A 19,811-nucleotide genomic window follows, 5' to 3' on the forward strand; every position below is an offset into this window, starting at 1 on the left:
TTGTCAGTTTGTCTGCTGCAGTGCTGAAGCTGCATTCAGAACTACTCTCCTTTCCCAATACAAAATTAATAAATCTCTTTCCTGTTCTCAGGAAAAAATATTAAATAATAACAGCTGAATAAATCAGTGCCTGTTAGCATTGCCTTCTGATGACATTTATTCCAAACACTCTATTAAATACATAATGTATCCTTCAATAGCCTTAATTGAATAGTGCAGTATTTTTCTTTACTTGCTGCAATCATTGTCCTGTGTTCAATTTCACACATGCAGAATTTGCTGGGAAGTTAGAACGAAACTATAGTCTTGAATCAAAGGTTGCATCTTAAAAGATTTCTAGCCTTTTCAATTGTTGCAAAGACCCTCCAGAGGTGATGTAAATAAAATTTCATCTATAGCTGAAAGGGAGATGCCCCTTTCTTTCAAGCATACATTGGAAGAAGCAACCTGAACTGACTGCAGCAGACACAGGCTGTCAAATTTAGTGTTAGTGTTTAGTATTCTGTTTATTGATAGCCTAGCCCCCTTTTCTGTTTCTCAAGGTCATGTTTTAAGTGAGATTACATGGACATGCCATCAGTCTTGTTTCCTTCCTGATTTCTGAGTCTTTCAGACAGTCTTTGTTGCTGAGAACGATAACCTTGTCTTAGGTTATTTAATTTTAAGAATTTTTCTGAAAATAGCAGATAGTGCTCCCAGTGAGGAAGAGGCTGCATGTTAGCGTGTTAGGTGGTCCATCAACATCATCATGACCACTGGTCAGTCATCACAAGTGCAGCTCTGAACCAGTGGGACACCTCTTGTTTAGCCAGTAGCTTGGAGACCTGCAAGGAACTGAGGGTACATCTATTATGGAGGTGTCAGGGACAATACTAGAAGAGATGGTGGGAAGGAGGACTTTGGGGTGGGGAAAGTGGGAGTATTACCATGGTATGGGGTTGGGGTTGACACACTGTGCTTACAGGGTATTTCCATTGCTTATAGAACACCTTAGTTTGATTTTAGGACTCCCTTTGACTTTAAATTCTCATTGGGAAGACTGAACAATTCTCAACAAGCTGCAAAGAAACATAGTAATTGGCTAATAAAAACTTTCCTTATAGTTCCTTTGCAAGGCTTCCCTTGGTTTCATTTCTTCTTGGCCTCTTCTTTAATAATATCGCTTCATTTCTACGGCTGGTAGTGAAGTAGATTACCTAAAAAGGATAAAACTGAGGGCATATAGTATTTATAAAAATGATATACTCTAATTCCCTCCACAAACATACTTCACTTTAAATTCACATTAAAATATAACTGAAGTAAGGGGAGATAATACTCTGCAACACATGTAAATACATGACTGCTTCATCAGCATCTGTATTACCATGGCGTTTTCCTTCTGCAATCAAAAAGAGCATTTCCTGATCTGCAGAAAACCTTGATTTAATGATTGCACAGCACCTGGAAAGATAGGACCTTCTCCTGCGATTTTGGGGATTATTTTAATAAGTGTTGTTATTATGTGTTATAAATGTATCGATGATGAAAATAAGATTTGGAAGAGTAATACCTTGTATTCCCTGCTCTCTTGCATCACAATGTGGATTTTTTTACGTCTAAAATAATGAGAAGATTGATCCCTTCTCAAGTTGTCGTGGTTTAACCCCAGCCAGCAACTAAGCACCACGCAGCCGCTCACTCACTCCCCCCCCATCCAGTGGGATGGGGGAGAAAATCAGGAAAAGAAGTAAAACTCCTGGGTTGAGATAAGAACGGTTTAATAGAGCAGAAAAGAAGAGACTAATAATGATAATGATAACACTAATAAAATGACAACAGTAGTAATAAAAGGATTGAAATGTACAAATGATGCACAGGGCAATTGCTCACCACCCACCGACCGACACCCAGCCAGTCCCCGAGCGGCGAAACCCTGCCCCCTACTTCCCAGTTCCTAAACTAGATGGGACGTCCCATGGTATGGAATACACCGTTGGCCAGTTTGGGTCAGGTGCCCTGGCTGTGTCCTGTGCCAACTTCTTGTGCCCCTCCAGCCTTCTTGCTGGCTGGGCTTGAGAAGCTGAAAAATCCTTGACTATAGTCTAAACACTACTGAACAACAACTGAAAACATCAGTGTTATCAACATTCTTCACATACTGAACTCAAAACATAGCACTGTACCAGCTACTAGGAAGACAGTTAACTCTATCCCAGCTGAAACCAGGACACAAGTATATTCAACTTTAGACAGGAAGTACCATTTACTTGTCAAAAACCGTATCTCTCTTTTTTTTTTTTTTTTTTTTTTTTCCCCAGCTATGTGGAGTGGTCTTTTCACTCATTTAACAGAGTCTTGGAATAACTTCAAAGGTCTAGATCCAGATTATGTAACGTGGATGGATCTCATGCAGAAGCATGGCTACCACACACAAAAGTATGGGAAATTGGACTATACTTCCGGACATCATTCAGTAAGGTAATCAGATTTTCCTGCTATGAAATGGACAGGAGTGAATAAATCATGTAATGGTCTGGCAAATGGTTTCTGTCTCTGACTGAAATGGTAGTAGCTTTAATTTGAAAGAAATTGTGTTAGGAACCTAGCAGGGGTCTGTCCTGCAACTTTCTGCAGAAGCAAGCGCATCCCACGCATATGCACTTTTGGCTTTTACCTGTAGCTGGAAGGTGAATATCAAGACTGATTTTGCCTGACATGAATGAAGATTATTTTTCATCATTGGTATTGCTCCCTAAGCATCATTGGAATTGCTCCCTAAGTGAAATTCATAAACCATTTTTGCCTTGCCTTGAGACTTCCAGGCTTCATTATACTAGCAGTGTAGGAAAGGCAGAACAAAGAAACATTTTTGATAATACTTGAATATTAGATCTACCATCACAAAACATGAGGTGTTTGGGTTTTTTTGAAGGTAATATGTTTTCACAGATTTTTGCTGTTATGGTGGGTTGACCCCAGTGGGATGCCAGGGTCCCACCAAAGCTGCTCTATCATTCCCCCCCTCAGCTGGACAGGGGAGAGAAAATACAACAAAAGGCTCGTGGGTCAAGATAAGGACAGGGAGAGATCACTCACCCATTACCCTCACAGGCAGAACAGGCTCAACTTGGGGAAAATTAACTTAATTTATTACCGATCAGATCAGAGTAGGGTAATGAGAAATAAAACCAAATCTTAAAACACCTTCCCCCCACCCCTCTCTTCCTGGGTTCAACTTCACTCCCGATTTCCTCCACCTCCTCCCCCTCAGCAGCGCAGGGGGACGGGGAATGAGGATTGTGGTCAGTTCATCATGCCTTGTCTCTGCCGCTCCTTCATCCTCAGGGGGAGGACTCCTCACTCTTCCCCTGCGCTCGCACGGGGTCCTCCCCGGGCTGCAGGTGGAGATCTGCTCCACCATGGTCTTCCCCATGGGCTGCAGGGGAATCTCTGCTCCAGTGCCTGGAGCATCTTCTCCCCTTCCTTCACTGACCTTGGGGTCTGCAGGGCTGTTTCTCTTACACATTCTCACTCCTCTCTCTGGCTGAAGTTGCTGTTGCACAGCTTTTTTTCTTAAATCTGTTATCCCAGAGGCGCTACCACTGTCACTGGTGGGCTTGGCCTTGGCCAGCAGTGGGTCCATCTTGGAGCCGGCTGGCATTGGCTCCAGTGGACATGGGGGCAGCTTCTAGCAGCTTCTTAAGGAAGCCACCCCTGTCACCCCCATGCTACCAAAACCTTGCCACACAGACCCAATACAGCTGTACTTCCTATGCTGTAAAGCTTTCTTATAAAAAAAATGTGACTAGAATTACAGCAATTTATAAAAAATACTTAAACATTTAGAGACGAATTGCATTATGTTCAAAAAATAATAAGCATAGTGCATCTGGACAGTTGGGACAAAATACAGTGTCTTCCTTCTGTGTAGTTTTTATGAAGATGCACTGATTAATAATGATGTCTGTTGTTGAAATAATAATAATAAAGAGTAGCTTTTTATTTGATATTAAACAGGTTAGAGTCACTTAAAATGTCCTCACTTCCCTCACTAAAATGAACAATCAAGTTGAAAGGTCACAGTAGTAGTTAATACTACGTGACACATACCCACTGCTTTTTATCTACGGAATACTTTATAAATAGTATCCACTTCAGAATCTGGCCAAAGCAATAATTTCCTCTCCAGTTTAAGACTGTCAAAAAAGAAAAGAAAGCTTTTTTTTTCCATTCTTTCATATACCAGTTCTACATTGGAAGTAAAAGATTATTCAAATACAGACTTACAGCAAAAACTTCATGTTTGCTTAACTTTACCAGACAGTGTACATATTTGTGTACTACTGATGCTTCTCTCTTGTCTCTCTCTGCAGCTCTTCTCAGTAACTTAGCTTCTAACTATGAACAGATTGGTGTTCAACCTCTGGTCTTACGCTTTGAATTTTTTTTTTCTGAAGGCTGCATTATTCTGCCTTATTCTTAAAACTTTTTTTTTTCCCAGTAAGAGACAATTACTTGTACAACATACTAAAAAGTCATCTGCTGTAGTATTATTCTGATTCTTTGTGCTTGCTTATATAAACATTGGGAAAATTTCCTCTCTGGCAAGAAACAACTGAATATAAAGATGAATGCTTACAGATGTTTATATTATTGTAGTGTAGACATGGTTTGTTGTGACTGCCTCAGGCATTCACACTTTTCAAAAGAGCATAGTGTTAACAGCATACTGTAAAGTGCCAGTAACAGACCATTCTTTAAGAAGAGATTTTGTTCTATGTAATGAAGCAAGACAGAAATTATTCTGTGTATGCATCATTCTTAAGCATTTTTAGAATAGATTTTCAGTAAATTAAACTTACTCTGAGAGATAAAAATTACCTGCAGTATTATACAGACCCTTACACTTTTATTCTGAATCACTTCTGTGCAGAGAAATTTCGGCATTGTCTAAATAGTATATAATATGCACTCACCCTGCCCTTCACTGAGATAGAAGAAATGTTTTATAACATTGAAACTGTTTATCTCTAATCTGAAGTCACTCCAGGTTTAAAGAAGACCAGCTCTAAGTAATTGAAGAAGTTCCTGGCTGTTCCTATGTTAACTGGAACACAAAGGTGGCACTGAAAAAAAGGTTTGTTGCGTATAAATGTCTGGATTACAGAAGCCTTGCTTTCATTTGCCTGAGCTGAAGACTGTAGGTGAATTCTGGCTTCTGTACAAAGGCCTTCACATGGGGAGTGCAAAGCTGAACAAACAGGTGGTCCTTAGTTCTCAAATAAATGTTATTGTGTAGGAATTAATGCAAAGAAAACCTTAAAGAGAGACTATGTAGAAGAGGAACATAATTTTTATGTTGCTTAACTTTCTAAGTTGGTAAACTCTGCCAACTCACAATTTCATACCCATAACCATACTCGCTAAGATTCATGTTCAAGTAGTCTGAACAGGTTTACTGGCATGTGATAGGGCAAGGGATGTTATCTGATGAGGTCTTCCCTATTTTTCTGTTCACTGGCAATGATGAAATGGCATTTTGCATAGGTGTTTTACAATCTTTAGGAGTGAAAAGTTGCTATAGTGTGATACTTTGCCTTGAAATCTTGCTTACTTTAGTCTTCAGAAACATTAGGCAAATAGCCTTTTTGTTTCCTTATTGCGGCTATCTTACTGTATTCTGTTCTTCTGTTGGACTAACAGGAAGAGAAATGGCACACAGAGTGCACAAGGACCTGGTTGCCATCCTGCTATCAGGATGCTGCTGACAAGTCATCTGTACGGTGATCTAAATACTCACAGCCCCTTCTTCGGTACTGACCTGTTCTGCTGATGTCATTCATGTTCCTTGCTGTCAATGCACGCCATTACTTTAACCTTCCTTTCATACTTATTTTGTCTGGTACTGTCACATTTGAATGGTTCTATCGATACCATTCTAAATATTGTTACAAGTCTCCACGGGTGAGAAATAAATTAAGACATTTCAAGGTTTTGCAAAACTGTAGCAGCACCAGTATCAGTAGAGTTACAGTCATGTACTCTGATTTTTCTCGTTCTGTCATGTATAGATTCATCTACTTTAGTGACAGGGTTCAAGTCTCACAAACAGAAATTATGATGTAACCATATAATCACATCATGTTTGCATAGCTCTTGGTCCCATGAGGCTGAATTCTTAGGCATTTCAAAGATAACAGAAAAATACTGTGAAGTCTATGGTGTTGCAGTCTTTAATTGTCTTTTGTCCTAGGCTTGTATTCTACATTTCCAACTGCTGCAAATTTTTTATACTTTTGTTCTAACTCTCCCTTCACTGGGAGTTTGAGATCTGTACTTAACAGGATCAAGCCCTTACTGTTATTTGAGTAAGTGTGGGTAGGGGTTGAGAATAAATGAAAATAAACACATGGTTAGTCAGCCTTTCCATGCCTACACAAGAGGAATTTGAAAATGGCAGTTTACACAGTTTTTAATTCAAAAAAATGAAAACTGCAAATACAATTCTTCAGTCAAAGAAAAAAAGCACATCTCGTTCCTGGCATGGCTTCTGTGTAGACATTTAAAAACCCTAAGTAGCCAATTAAGTAATCTATAGTGTAGAAGAGTTATAACAAAGGTTCCTGTTCATTGTGGAAATAATTAAAAGTCCTGCTGTTTTAATTTCTTGTAAAAGAGGAGACTAGCAAAGGGATATAGAAAAGTTCAGCTCACGCAAGATTTAGCAGGCGGTATTATCTCTTTAGAAACTTTTCTTAAGCACATATGTTGTTTCTTTAAACAACAAAACCACCTCTGTTCCCTGATCCCATATTTACCTAATAAAAAAAGAATTGTTGACTTTTCTGCTGCAACATTTAAGATGTGTGACATAAATTGATTCTGCTTTGTCCTAACCTATTGCAAATAGTGCATTGCTAACACTGCGGAAGTTTATGTGTCTTAAAATACAAATACATAGTGAAATCTACTAAGTATCGATTTGAATGTGACTCACTCATAATTATTCATAGCTGTGAATTAATGGTATTTGAGAAGGGGACTTCTAGGAAGTGCATACAAAGAAATGCATATTAGCAGAGAGAAAGAGCTGGATCTTCAGCCTCTGGACTATTGAATGCATGAAGCCTCTGCTTCCTGTCAAAAAGACTGCCATATGTCCTTTTGAATGTTGGTGGCTGTCTTCACTTAAAATTTAAAATAGATGTAGCTACTGACTGTCATGTAATTACTTTCACTTGGGCTAATAATGATGGTAGTTCATTAAGCTTTATCTTCTATGTTGCATTGTTGTATTCCCATCCTTCATTTATCAGCTTTTTTTCCATTGTATGTTTGTTACAATTGCTGGAGTACTGTCTGCTGGCAAAGGAGATAGGGTCCCCCTTCATTCGCATTGAAAGTGTTGAAAATTGGAATTAATTTCTGAAGCTTTTATACATCTGTCAAGTCCTTGCTCTTTCCTTTTAAATCCCAGATTTGAATCTAGTGTTGCCCCCTTTTTCAACTTTCCACCTGGCTTTCTGAAGATTATTTCAGCATATCTGTTTCTCCTCTTCTGCCTGAGGATTAGTTTTCCTCCTGGATGTGTCAAAACATCTCCATTGTTGCTCCAGAATGTGGAAGGGGTCTGAAATGGGATTTGGGGTTTTTTTTGTTTGAGTTTTGGGGGGGTTGGGTTTTGTTTTTTTTTTACTTGATCGTGACCTCAATCTGATTGGACAGTCAGACTGGCCTATGGCCTACATAATAATTTTTTCTGTGTAAGTCAGTATTATGACATTAGATGCAATTTGACACCCCCCACACACATACACCCCCACACACCCTTTACCATCATTTCATTCTAACGTTTATGAAACATGCTACCTTAATTTCTTCTAAGTAATTTGTTTCAGCCTGTTTACCTTGAAAGTGTGAGTCTAAACAAGAATTTGAAACAGTAAACAAAATTGTTGTTACAGATAATTCTGAATATTTTTTCTGGAGGTTAAAAGTGCAATGGTGAAATTCCTATGGGGGCAAAACTGGTTAGATGCTCTTTAAACAACAATAATGCTGTATTTTGATGAAAGTATGTGATCAAACGTTGAGCAGTTTCATATTTTTTTTTATAATTTGTTTGGTTATATTGAAATTGCCATGAACAAAATGAAGATTAGTCAAGGTCTTAAATGGGCTGTTTCCTCCCAGCCCTTGCTTATGGCAGTTGTGGTGTCATTCACTCTGGCAAAGAAACTGCAGGTCAGATTTCTCAGTGTTTTACAGAGGCAACAATTGTTATGTTTATTAGAAAATTTATTATTAGAAAATCTGTTCCAAAAATATTTCATCATTAAAGAGTTGCCTTTTTCTTCCCTTTCTTGCTTTCTCTGTACCCTTCTCCTCTGTTATTCCCTTTCCTTGATAGCATTTATCAACTACATTAAAAGCAATTGTACAAGATAAATCACTCTTACAGATTTTTGTCCCAAGTGATAGTGTTTTAAAATGTTGTAATAGTACAGTCCAAAACCAGAACATTGCTTCTAAAGGCAGCCTCTCCAGGCAACTTATTTCCCATGGGCCTTTTTCAAATAACAAAAATCTAAGGCCCTCTTTACCACATAAATAGTATGTGAATCCATGCCAGAATGGGGAGCAGGGTCAATAAGATGGACATGCTATTTCTAAATACTATTTTGTAGATGCAAGAAGAACCATTCTGATATGAAGTTATAATAAACAAGAAAGAAGATTCAGAAGCAGAAAAAAGTGGTTAAACCTTTGAGTATAAAATAGATGCACAATAGCTATTGATCAATTGAATAACAGTTTTCCTTTATGTAGAAATTACAAATAGATTGCAGCTACAAGTATAGCGGAAGTTCTTCAGGAATTCTTTTGACTTGGAGGAAAAGTGAAGAAAACGTTTTCCACTGAGTATGTATCTTGTGTATATATTTTCAGTAACCGTGTAGAAGCTTGGACTAGGGATGTTGACTTCCTGCTCCGGCAAGAAGGGAGACCCATGGTAAATCTTACTGGTGATAGGAAGCATGTCAGAGTGATGGAAGCAGATTGGCGGAATACTGATAAAGCAGTAAATTGGATAAAGGAAGAAGCCATTAACCTTACTCAACCATTTGTTCTTTACTTGGGACTAAATTTACCACACCCATATCCATCACCCTATGCAGGAGAAAATTTTGGATCCTCTACATTTTTAACATCTCCCTATTGGCTTGAAAAGGTATGTGAGATAAAGTTTAAATATAAATTTATTTATAACTTTACTTATTATGAACAGTATTTTATTCCTCATGTGATTTTTCAAGTCAGACCCAGTTCTGATATTTCAGTACACAGTAAGAAGGTACCTGGATGAGATGTTAGATTTCTGATGGAAGGCTAAGCAAATAGAAGTGAAGAATTTCTCTCTGCTGTAGGAAACTGTTTGCTAGCAGTAGTCACTAAATCAATAAAGAAATTAGGAGTTCAGTGGCTAGAAGCACATTAAACAGAGAATGAAATTGTTGCTCTACTTGGCTGTAATTTTTTTTCAGTAATGGTCTGAAGTTCATTGTTTATAACATTCTGTATTGTGCTTGTTACAAATGATGCTATATGTAGTCATCCTGTCTGAGCTTTATAGTGAGAGGTTGACTTTTTCTACAATGTGAACCTAGAACGTGAAGTAGTAAGACACAGCAGAAGTCTCTTTTCTGTTAACTTCTCTCCATGCTGCTGTAGCTTTTAGATGTTTTTAGCGTGCAGAAAAGTCCCGTTATGTCCATATGTGGAAAGCTAACAGATAGCACTCAGTTCCAAAGAAGTGAAAATTTTTTCTCTGTCTTGTGTGGTCTCCAGGTGCCATTATCTGTCATAAAAATATAAATGGGTTACAACAGCTTTCACTGCATAAGGGCATTAAGATTCTCTGCAGCTGAAGAACTGAGAATTAGGTTTGAAAAGACTTTATGCTTACTTCAAAAAAAACCATATGCAATTTCTATAACTCATTTGGCCTTTTCTACTGGGGAACTGCAAAATCTCTTTATCTAGGTGCAACAAAAATACAAAGACTTAGAAAAAAGGATATACAAATGAAGGTTGAGAGATGTGAATTACTTTGTAATAGTGAGGGTTGTGGTTTTTTTTCTTCTAGGAATGGTGAGAAGTTTCTGGGGAGAAGAAGAGCAGGGGGGAAAAAACCTTCATTTGCAAAAAGCAAGATGTAGCTTAGATATTAAGGAAAACTTTGTAGGTGCTAATTGCTAGGTTAGACATGTCTTGGGAAGTGGGGGTACCATTTTCCAATTCACAGACAGAGTTATAACATCTCTGACAAATTTTTGTCATCCTTAGTCCAGTTAGAGTACTTAAACTCTATAGTTTGCTGAGGTCCTTTCTGCCACTACATACACACACTCAGTTATGTGAACCACATAGTACCATTTATGGGCCATTGACTGATTCTTCTGGAATGTATCTGTGTTTTGGCCATGGAAGAAACAGTCTTTGAAAATGACAGAGATCAATCTCATGAAGAAGTTTTGAGGGCATAGATGAAGAACTTGAATTAAATTATATGTTTACTGGGGTCTAATACAGAATGGAGTATCAACACGGTATGTTTGTGAAACCCTGTGTTGCTAGGGAGATGGTCCCCTGTATTTTGCACAAGCTGGCACTTTTTCAGGGCATGTGGCTTCTTTCCTAGCTATGATTTATGACAGACAAAGGGACTATGATTTTGTGAATCCTTACAAACTAGGTTGTACTCCTGTAGAAAAGGGTTCAGTCTTCTGACAAATAGTGAATGGAGAGGAACACTTTTTGCTTCCATTATATCTTACGCAACTACTAAATGCCATTTGAGGAGTCTGAAATATGACTTTATGTAGCCAAAGACCTTCAGCAACAGGGAGATGACTGAAGCAGTTGTCTGCTATTATTTTATCTTCCAAGATTTCTTCTTGCAGCCTATTTTCTACAGCGCCTAAGGAAACTTGGGTTTTGGTATGCCTGTTTGACTATTACAAAGCCAGGTTTTATCCCTATGGGCACTTGAACTCTTGCCGTCTTACCAACTGTTTAGATGACTTAATACATCTGCTAGATAACTCAAGAGAGAATATTGACTGGAACCTTGTGGGTATTGGAACACATGGCCATAGCAGCACTGGTGGTTGAAGATACATCATGTGCTCGAGAGACAGGCAGTACACTAGTAGCTCCCCAGATAGCTCTTCATTATCTATGCCGCACCTCGGGGCAAAACCAAATGGGGTTCAGTAGGGTTTGACACTTAAATTGCTACACCAATAAACAGAGATGTAATGCTTCTAGGGTCAACGTTGGTCTGATCGCTTTTGTGCTGCGTGGAGCCGCTTGGACCATAAGTGTCTCAGGTTATCAGGAACCAGTGCTGCCTGTGTTTGGGGGCCGCCCCAGGAGGGAAGCTGTGGCTGCAGCCCTGGGAGGGTGCTGCACAGGCACCGCGTTGCTGTGCCATTGTCTAGGCCTCAGCTCAGTTAGAGAAGATTTTCAGATGTAAACGAGAGCAACAGATGTGGTTTTATTATTTAATCAACTTAAGTTTTCCATACTGAGATTACATCTTCTCCGCTTTGTGGTAATTTGTGCTTTAAGCCTACAACCTGGAAGTAATTAACTCTGTTAAATGCAGCACTTAAGGGAAGCTTACAAGAATGACTGCCTAGGCTAAATGTGTATGTCAAACGTTGAGGTTCTAAAGCTAGTCCTGCAGCACACAGTATCTCTAAGGATGCCAGTTCGAATATACAAACCTAGCCTTATTTGTAATTGATTGGCTCCTATTTTTTAGTTTAAAGCTGATCTTACACTTTATAACAAAATGGAGTGACACCTGTGGAAACAAATAGAAAAGTATTAGAAAGTTGGACTAATGTAGTGAATTCTTTCTATCAAGATGTCAGGGCTTGTCATCCACTGTCCTGGAGACCTTTCCAGTCTAAGTGAATTTCCATGTTGTTCTGTAGGCTCACATAACTATGATCTTTTTGATACATACGGTTTATAGTTATCCTATAGTTAATGAGACACTATGCCAATACTTCTGTACTTGCTCTAGAATACAGTTCTAGAAGATTGTTCTGTGCTATCTCTCTTAAAAGACATCAGCTGGTAAAGCACATATTTCTGGCTTCTAGCTTTAGTTTCTAGCTGATTTTTATAGCTCTCTTAAAATGACTTAATACCTGTGGAAGCAGAGGGGAAGCATGAGGAAGGTAGCAGCAGCATGTAACAGATAAGCAGCTGCTGTTTCCTGGACCACAAATGGAGAACTGTGAATTTGTGCTAAAAAGTTTTAAATTAAATCTGTTTTTTAAAAAATGGCTTAATTCAGTTGCTAAAGTAACCTTAATTTCCTCTTACTTTTAGGTAACTTATGAAGCTATTAAAATTCCCAAGTGGTCTTCTCTTTCAGAGATGCATCCAATAGACTATTACTCATCTTACACGAAGAATTGCACAGGAGAGTTTACAAAGCAAGAAGTGAGAAATATTAGAGCATTTTATTATGCTATGTGTGCAGAGACAGATGCCATGCTGGGTAGGTAATGTTTCATTATACAGTGGGTTTTCTTGTTCTGATACTTTTAAGAAAATGCTGATGGGGCTGGTCCTCTGGAAGAAAAAAAAACAAACCACAATTCAGATCTGGGAGTAAGTCACATGGATGTTGTAAATAACTGGATAGCTTTTGAGGCTATTGCAAGGTGAATTCAGAGCACTCTGAAAAGTAATCACAACTACCAGTCAAAAGACTGTGCAAAAGCCCAGTAACTGCAGCAAAATGTTGCTTGACCCATTTACAAGAGGAAATAAATATTCTTTGATTAAGTGCTAACTGAAATAATGGAAACATCTGTGAAGGGGACAGACCAGCAAAGCAGAGCTGGAAGGAGAGATAAACTTTAGGGCATAAGCAGTTTCCTTGGAGATTGATTTCAAATGCATAGACTGGATGTCAGCTATTATACATAGACTAAACCATAAGGTTACCTTTGAAGTCTTCCTCAGCAGCATATTACTGAAAGTCAAGAAAAAAAAGAAATAACTAGGCATTCAGAATTCTTCCTAGTTTGCAGTAAGGTCTACATACATAAAAATTGTAATGCAAATTGGTCTTCATTTACAGTATTTTATTTCTTAATTTGAAAAGTGACCATAAAAGAATAAGAATTTCCTTGCATTCTACTATGAAATTCAGGAATAAATAAGCTAATTTTTTTAGCAATGTTAGAATGATAAAGTAATTTAAAAGACACAGAATTACTCTTCCACATTTTGTGAACAAAAAAGAGATCAATGGGAACCTGACAGTTTTAGGGAGTGAAGGTATTGCAAAGTAACTGCACTGGGGTTTGATTTGTTAACATATTTTAAGTTTTTAACTAGTCTGTTTAAGCAAGAATCATCTTTCTGTTTTAACATTAAAGATGTGTAAGTGCTTTGCTTAATTACCAAATTCATTGATTTTGGCCCTGTCTTCACTGCACAAATGTCAGTGCAAGAGGCTTCTGTGGGGATGTAGGCAAAGGAAGGAGAAATTTCCACTGATTATGTTTAAGGTGGGTACTGTCAAGAGTCCTTCACCCTAAATCTAATGTCAGGACTTCTGCTGACCTATTTTACTGCTGTTGAAATAACTATTATTAGTTATACTAGAAATTAAACAAAAGTGACGATAGCAAAAATGCAGCTTGTCCTGTGGTGCATCCTTGCTTTTTGAAATTTTTATGGTTGTGTTCAGTGCCCTCCACACTTCACTGGGAGGCAGACCCCTGCAACTTATTGACGACTGTATGTTATTCTGGGCTGAAAGCTTTGGCCTCTGCCTTCTGTAGCAGAGAGAGTTTGCATGCTGCTTTGCAGGTACAGAAGTTGGAAGGAATATTGTGAACATAGCCTTTTCAGCATCTTTTTCTTGTTGCAGGTGAGATTATTTCAGCTCTGAGAGATACTGGGCTTCTTAAAAAAACAATCATTATATTCACTGCAGATCATGGAGAACTTGCTATGGAACACCGGCAGTTCTATAAAATGAGCATGTATGAAGGAAGTTCCCATGTTCCTCTTTTAGTTTTGGGGCCAGGCATAAAAGAACAGCAGCAAATACCAAATGTGGTATCTCTTGTGGATATATATCCTACTATGCTTGGTGAGTTCAGTAATTTCAAATGAAATTTTTTTTTCCCAGTTACTATTATTATGCATTTGTATTATGTCTCCACTTTGTGAGGCAATGTATTAACACAATAGGAGACAACAATTTATCTGTGGAACATATACACGGACTTAATAAAAAATGCAAAAAATGGATGTAAAAATTAAATAAAGGAGCTGTTGATGTTCCTTACTACTGTTTCCGTCATCAACACAATTACAGTGAATGATTATATGTAGGAGTATTTGTTATTAAAAAAAAAGTGATAAAAACTAATCAGATGTGTTTTAGATACAAGTAATCCTTGCTAGCTTTCATACCTAACAGTTTGCTATAGAAATTATAGTGTAAATGCATCCAGAGATGAGATAAAACCTGAAAGCATAGCAGGTTCATTAGCTTATCAAAGGAATGTCCTTTATGAAGGGTCACATGGAAAACATGTGATAAAGACTTTGTACAGGAAATATACAATTGATCTGGGGAAGCATAATAAGATACGATAAAGGATGTCCATTCTTACCTTCTTAGATATGCAAATATTCATTATGGCGCAGACAATCAAATAAAAAGGACTGACATCAAATCACTTATACACAGATGGAAATTACTTTTAAGAGTGAATTTTTGAGTAGTTACCTCTGATAAATCATGCAAGAGATGAATCTCACTGGAATTAAACCTTAGGTGGCACCACTGTTCGAGGCTTCATCTAGGATCTTTTAGGCTACTGATCAGAAAAATGTCCTTTTCAAGGTAATCTGCAAAGCTTGCTCTGCAAGAAGTGTCATGTGTATGCTGCAGTTGCCTGAAAGAACGTGGAGCAGTAGATAAAACTGTACTTCTAGCAGTAAATGCCAGTGAAAAATCCTTTCCTGTATTAAGTTGATTTTCTAAAAATGGAACAGAAGGTATTTATTTGCCTATCACTTCTCAAAACTTTTGAACCAGTTATCCAGTTGAAAATAGGATATAATCTGAGTAGCTTTCTCTTCAAAATTCTGATATCAAATCTTTTATATATATAAAGTAATCTGTATTAGGTATGGTTCTTAAATAAGTTGTGGTATCATATGTAAAGAGTTAAAAACATCTTCTTTTTTTTTTCTTCTTCTTTGTGCCTTTTCCCCAAATAACATAATTGGTCAGGTGGTTTAACATCCTTCCTTCTTGTTCTTTTCCTCCTTTTTTTCTTCCCAGAACTCTGAGTTTGTAAGTCCTTTCCTTCTGTTCTGGCAGTTCCCCTTTCCAGTAATCTGAATGTCAAAAAAGGCACATACATCAAGATGAATGTGAAAGCATGAAGAATCATCTCTGTCATCTACTATCTCTTCAGGCTGCATGCTGCTGCTGACTAGTGAGGAAACAGATTTCAACTCCTTTTTCATGATAAATGTAATCCCTTTGCTTTGCGTTGTCTCAGGGCAATAATCTCTCTTTAAGACGCCATCCAAATGCTTTGCTCAGTACTTCCTCCTTTACTGACTTTGAGATTAGGTGCACCGTATAGCGAGTGTGGTACAGATGTTTTGATTCCAGAAGAATCTGTGTGATAACGGATAACTCAGCCAGGAGTGCAACAGCTCTTCCATTTTTTTAACAGGATGTAGCATAACCTTTCCTCCCGACAGCACTGGCTTTGTTGGTCTGTATGGAAGTATCTTTGGATCTCTGTTGGAAAAGCAGGAGCTACTGAAGGTGCCAGCCTGGAGCATTCTTTGCATGTGGAGAATGCAGTTACTGCAGTTAATAGCATTACTGGTTTAGAATGACAGAAGAGGAAGGCCTATATCCCTTTTTCTTTTGTTCAAATGTAGTATGTATTTGTTCAAGTTTTCAGTCCACACACTGAAAGCTACTGGGTTTACATGTTACAGGTCTTACTAGTGCTTAGTCAAATGCTGGCCTTTTTATTTACTAGAGGAAGAACTACAGATTAATGACAGGTGTATATGCTGTAGAACCAGAGGAGAAAAAGCAAGATACATGCCGATGAAGGAAAAAGTCACCTCTGGGCAATCTGCATGCACTGAGTATCACCACTTGGTGTAGAACACAAGATAAAATACTACCACGGTGCTCTGTGAAGTGCAAAGTGTTGAATTTTGAATGACTATATGCTACGTTCAGTAGGGTGATTAAAAATACTAGTACTGTCATACCCTGTTTTTAGGGCAAGCTGAAGTTTAGGTAACATCCTTGGGATTCTCAACTATGTTTTTCAGAATGTCTCTGAGAGATTTTTGCAACTGCTTAATATTGACCTGATCTTTGGGAGCTAGAGACACTTGTGATGTAAGTTGATACTGAGGAGCTTATTCAAGTTACAGCATCTTCTAGGGGCCGTCTAGTAGGCTATAGAGTCATCCAGTATTTTCTCTATGTGCACTGTATTGATACCACATCTGATACCATCTGTATCTCCAGAGAAGCAAGTGGCCCTGTTCCTCCGTTTCCCCACCGGTTATAGGTGATAACCATAATGGCGACCTTTTGTAAAGTGTTTTGTTATCCAGTGATAAAGAATTCTAGGTAGGAGCTTAGCACTATTATGATCAAAGAAACGAATGGTTAGACCATGTTGGATATGGAGCTTTTAGGGTCCTTTCATGCTATGACAATCTCTTCCTCTTGCCTGAGGTGGTCAGAGCAGAAGGGAGTGGTTATAAAACCGTGATTAAAAAAACAAAAAGCACACCACGCATCACTGGAGGCTGTCGCGATTGGTTTTAACATCTGTTAAAGATTGACTTATACGTAGCTGGCACTGCTTCTGATCAAGATGGTGGGCAGCTGACCTTGGAAAGTTCCTTAAAGATTTTTTATTATTATTATTTGCATATTTTGGGGTTCTTGTGTTCTAGATGGAGAATAATTAGGAATGCGAGTTTTATTATTGTAATAGCATTTATGTTCAGATAACCTATAGCATTACATTAGGCTTTTTGTAGCCTACTGATGCTAACAGTAACTGCAGTAGCATTTTGACTTTGTATATCTTTGCCTAGATATAGCAAGAATTCCTGTCCCGCAGAACCTCAGTGGATATTCTCTTATACCGCTGCTACGTGGAAAGGCTGAAAATGAATTGTCACCCAGAGGGCCTCGGCCCTCATGGGTGTTGAGTGAGTTCCACGGATGCAATGTGAATGCTTCCATGTACATGCTTCGAACTGACAAGTGGAAATATATCACATACTCAGATGGCCATTCAGTACTTCCACAACTGTTTGGTATGTTACAACTTTTATGTCCTAACTGACTCATTAATTTAATTAAATGCAAATTGGCTCTTAACTGACTTTTTGTTTGTTCCAGACCTTTCTGACGATCCAGATGAGCTAACAAATGTTGCAGTAAAATTCCCAGTAATTGTACATTCCTTGGACAAAATACTCCGCTCTATAGTAAACTACCCAAAGGTTTCTTCTTCTGTTCAGGAGTATAACAAAAGACAGTTCATCAGTTGGAAACAAAGTTTGGGTCAGAATTACTCAGATGTTATTGCCAACCTTAGGTGGCATCAAGACTGGTTAAAGGAACCCCAAAAATACGAGTATGCCATTAACAAGTGGCTTAGTCAAAGTAAGTAAATAAAAACAACCTAGATTTAATATGACTAAGGATATGAAAACATTCTGCATTTGCAATATTATGCTGTATTTCAAGTGTTAGAATTATTGTCTTATATAAGCTATTGAAAGCAAAGATGCCCGAACAATTACCGCTTTGTGTTAGAAAGCCGGAAGCATTTTATATAACTAGCCAGCACAACAAATCTAGATTTTTACATGTTATAATTCTGTAACACCTAAGCATACATAGGAAGGTTAGTACATAAGTACTAATTGCATGTATGGAATATTTAGCTGGTTGCAAAAATGCAGAGTATTAAGCATTAGAATTCAACAGGAATTTCCATTTCTGAGGACAGACTAAAGCAAGGATTATAAAATTTACTGTAGTAGAATACCAGTTACGGTGGAATGTGCTGGAGCCAACTTTCTATCAAGACGGGTTTTAAGTCTACAGTGGATACACATTCATCCACCTTAGAGAAGCTATAGAGTTTAAAATATAATCTGAAAAGTTAACAACTAGTATTGGTCTGAACATAGATGCAGTTTATTCATGTGCTTACTATGTCAGCATTCCTGTTTTATGCATGATTGACTCTCCATCTTTTCAGGAGCCACCTTCTAATCTCTTGCTTTTGGATCTGGTACTTACTACTCCTTGCTGTTTAAAATTTCATAATATGCATGGGCTACTAATTGAACAGCTGTGGAACTGAACAGGAATCTAGTCTCTGGTCACTGTCGGAAATTAAAAAATAACAAAACAAACCCCTCTGACCAAACCTGGGGGCAGAGCAGTTCTCTGAAAAGTGATGGTGTGATTTGCACAGCAGAAGATGAAAACTGCTTGAATAAATCTCCATTATGCAGTTAGATTCTGTAGGTAGATGTTTTAATGTGCATCAATGAGTGGAGAACTGGAACATGAAAGGTACAGAGGAGATACAGTTGAAGCTTGCAGGGAAAATTAACATAAAAATACTATTTCACTTTTTTCCAGGGATGTTATTAAAAAACAATGCAATTTTGGAAGAAGGTAAGATTTAGCTAGTTAACTCCCCTGCCTAAGGAAAAACGTAATTGTAGCAGCACTTACGTTTGCATGTTCTTGAGCACAGTTGTTGCTGCTATAGTAACAATTCAGGGTGACATTATACTTCATACCTAAATGCTTTCTGGAATCTGTAATGGAATACTCAGCAGTAGCAGTAAGCTAGTAAAAATAAACATGAAAAATACATGTATTTTCTGATGGCTAGGCCCTCCACACACATCTTGTAAACGACTTAACCACACTAGAATTGGGTACATACTTATGAATGTTTTAGCTATTTTATAGTTTTGTGTTCATAGAACATGAAGGCTAACCTTCTACGACTTACTGCTGTGGTAGCATTTTTTCTTTTTTTTTTTTTTTTTTTTGTAGGCAAGGAACAAATTAATAATTAAAAAAAACTTCAAACACTGTAGCACATGTCATTATAATTCTTGCTAAAATGAGTTCAGATAGTGATGAAACTATTTAAACAAAAAACACAGCTGTGTAATGTAAATGAGGTGTGTAAGTAAAGAGAATAAATACATCTGTACGAACACTTGTTCAGGAGGGAAAAGAATAAATAAATTGATCACTTCCCAGAGGTCTGGACAGAACGTAGTACATTGTACAGAATATAGTAAAATAAAATTACAGTGAACTGGATGTGATATATGTATGTGCTTTTTTTAATGACTGAATGTTTAAAGAAATTACTAGGGAAGATTGTATTTTGTCAGTTCTGTGGACAGTGCTTCCTTTAAAGACAGGAGCTTTTAAGGTGTAGTTCTTCGTCAGTGTTAGGCTTACTAAAGTGCAGTTTGTGATACTCTGTGAAATGGAAAGACAAATTGGAAAAACAAACTTCTTATTGTCATTCCTTGCATCAACTTCTTGTATCACAGTCTGTCCAAAGAAGCCCAGTGCACGGGGACAGGTCTCCAGATAATGCAGGAAACCCCAGGAATGTGCCCGCTGGCAAAGCAGAGTTACAATGTCAGGAGGTAGGGATGCTCCC

The 19,811-nt window shown here is 37.9% G+C and overlaps 1 protein-coding gene across 3 annotated transcripts in view; it reads left to right on the forward strand.

Moving 5' to 3' along the window:
- The window catches only part of ARSK (arylsulfatase family member K), a 25,137-nt gene extending 5,678 nt beyond the window's left edge, over positions 1–19,459 (forward strand). For all 3 annotated transcript variants that reach the window (XM_069777422.1, XM_069777424.1, XM_069777425.1), the window contains 6 exons: positions 2,301–2,460; positions 8,932–9,214; positions 12,391–12,562; positions 13,949–14,173; positions 17,188–17,412; positions 17,498–19,459. In XM_069777422.1, coding sequence (XP_069633523.1) covers positions 2,301–2,460; positions 8,932–9,214; positions 12,391–12,562; positions 13,949–14,173; positions 17,188–17,412; positions 17,498–17,772 — 1,340 coding nt within the window. In that variant the 3' untranslated portion in view covers positions 17,773–19,459. The remainder of the gene's footprint in view (positions 1–2,300; positions 2,461–8,931; positions 9,215–12,390; positions 12,563–13,948; positions 14,174–17,187; positions 17,413–17,497) is intronic.
- The last annotated feature ends 352 nt before the right edge of the window (positions 19,460–19,811 follow it).

This window comes from Haliaeetus albicilla, chromosome Z, assembly GCF_947461875.1.
Source record: "Haliaeetus albicilla chromosome Z, bHalAlb1.1, whole genome shotgun sequence".
Lineage (NCBI taxonomy): Eukaryota > Metazoa > Chordata > Aves > Accipitriformes > Accipitridae > Haliaeetus > Haliaeetus albicilla.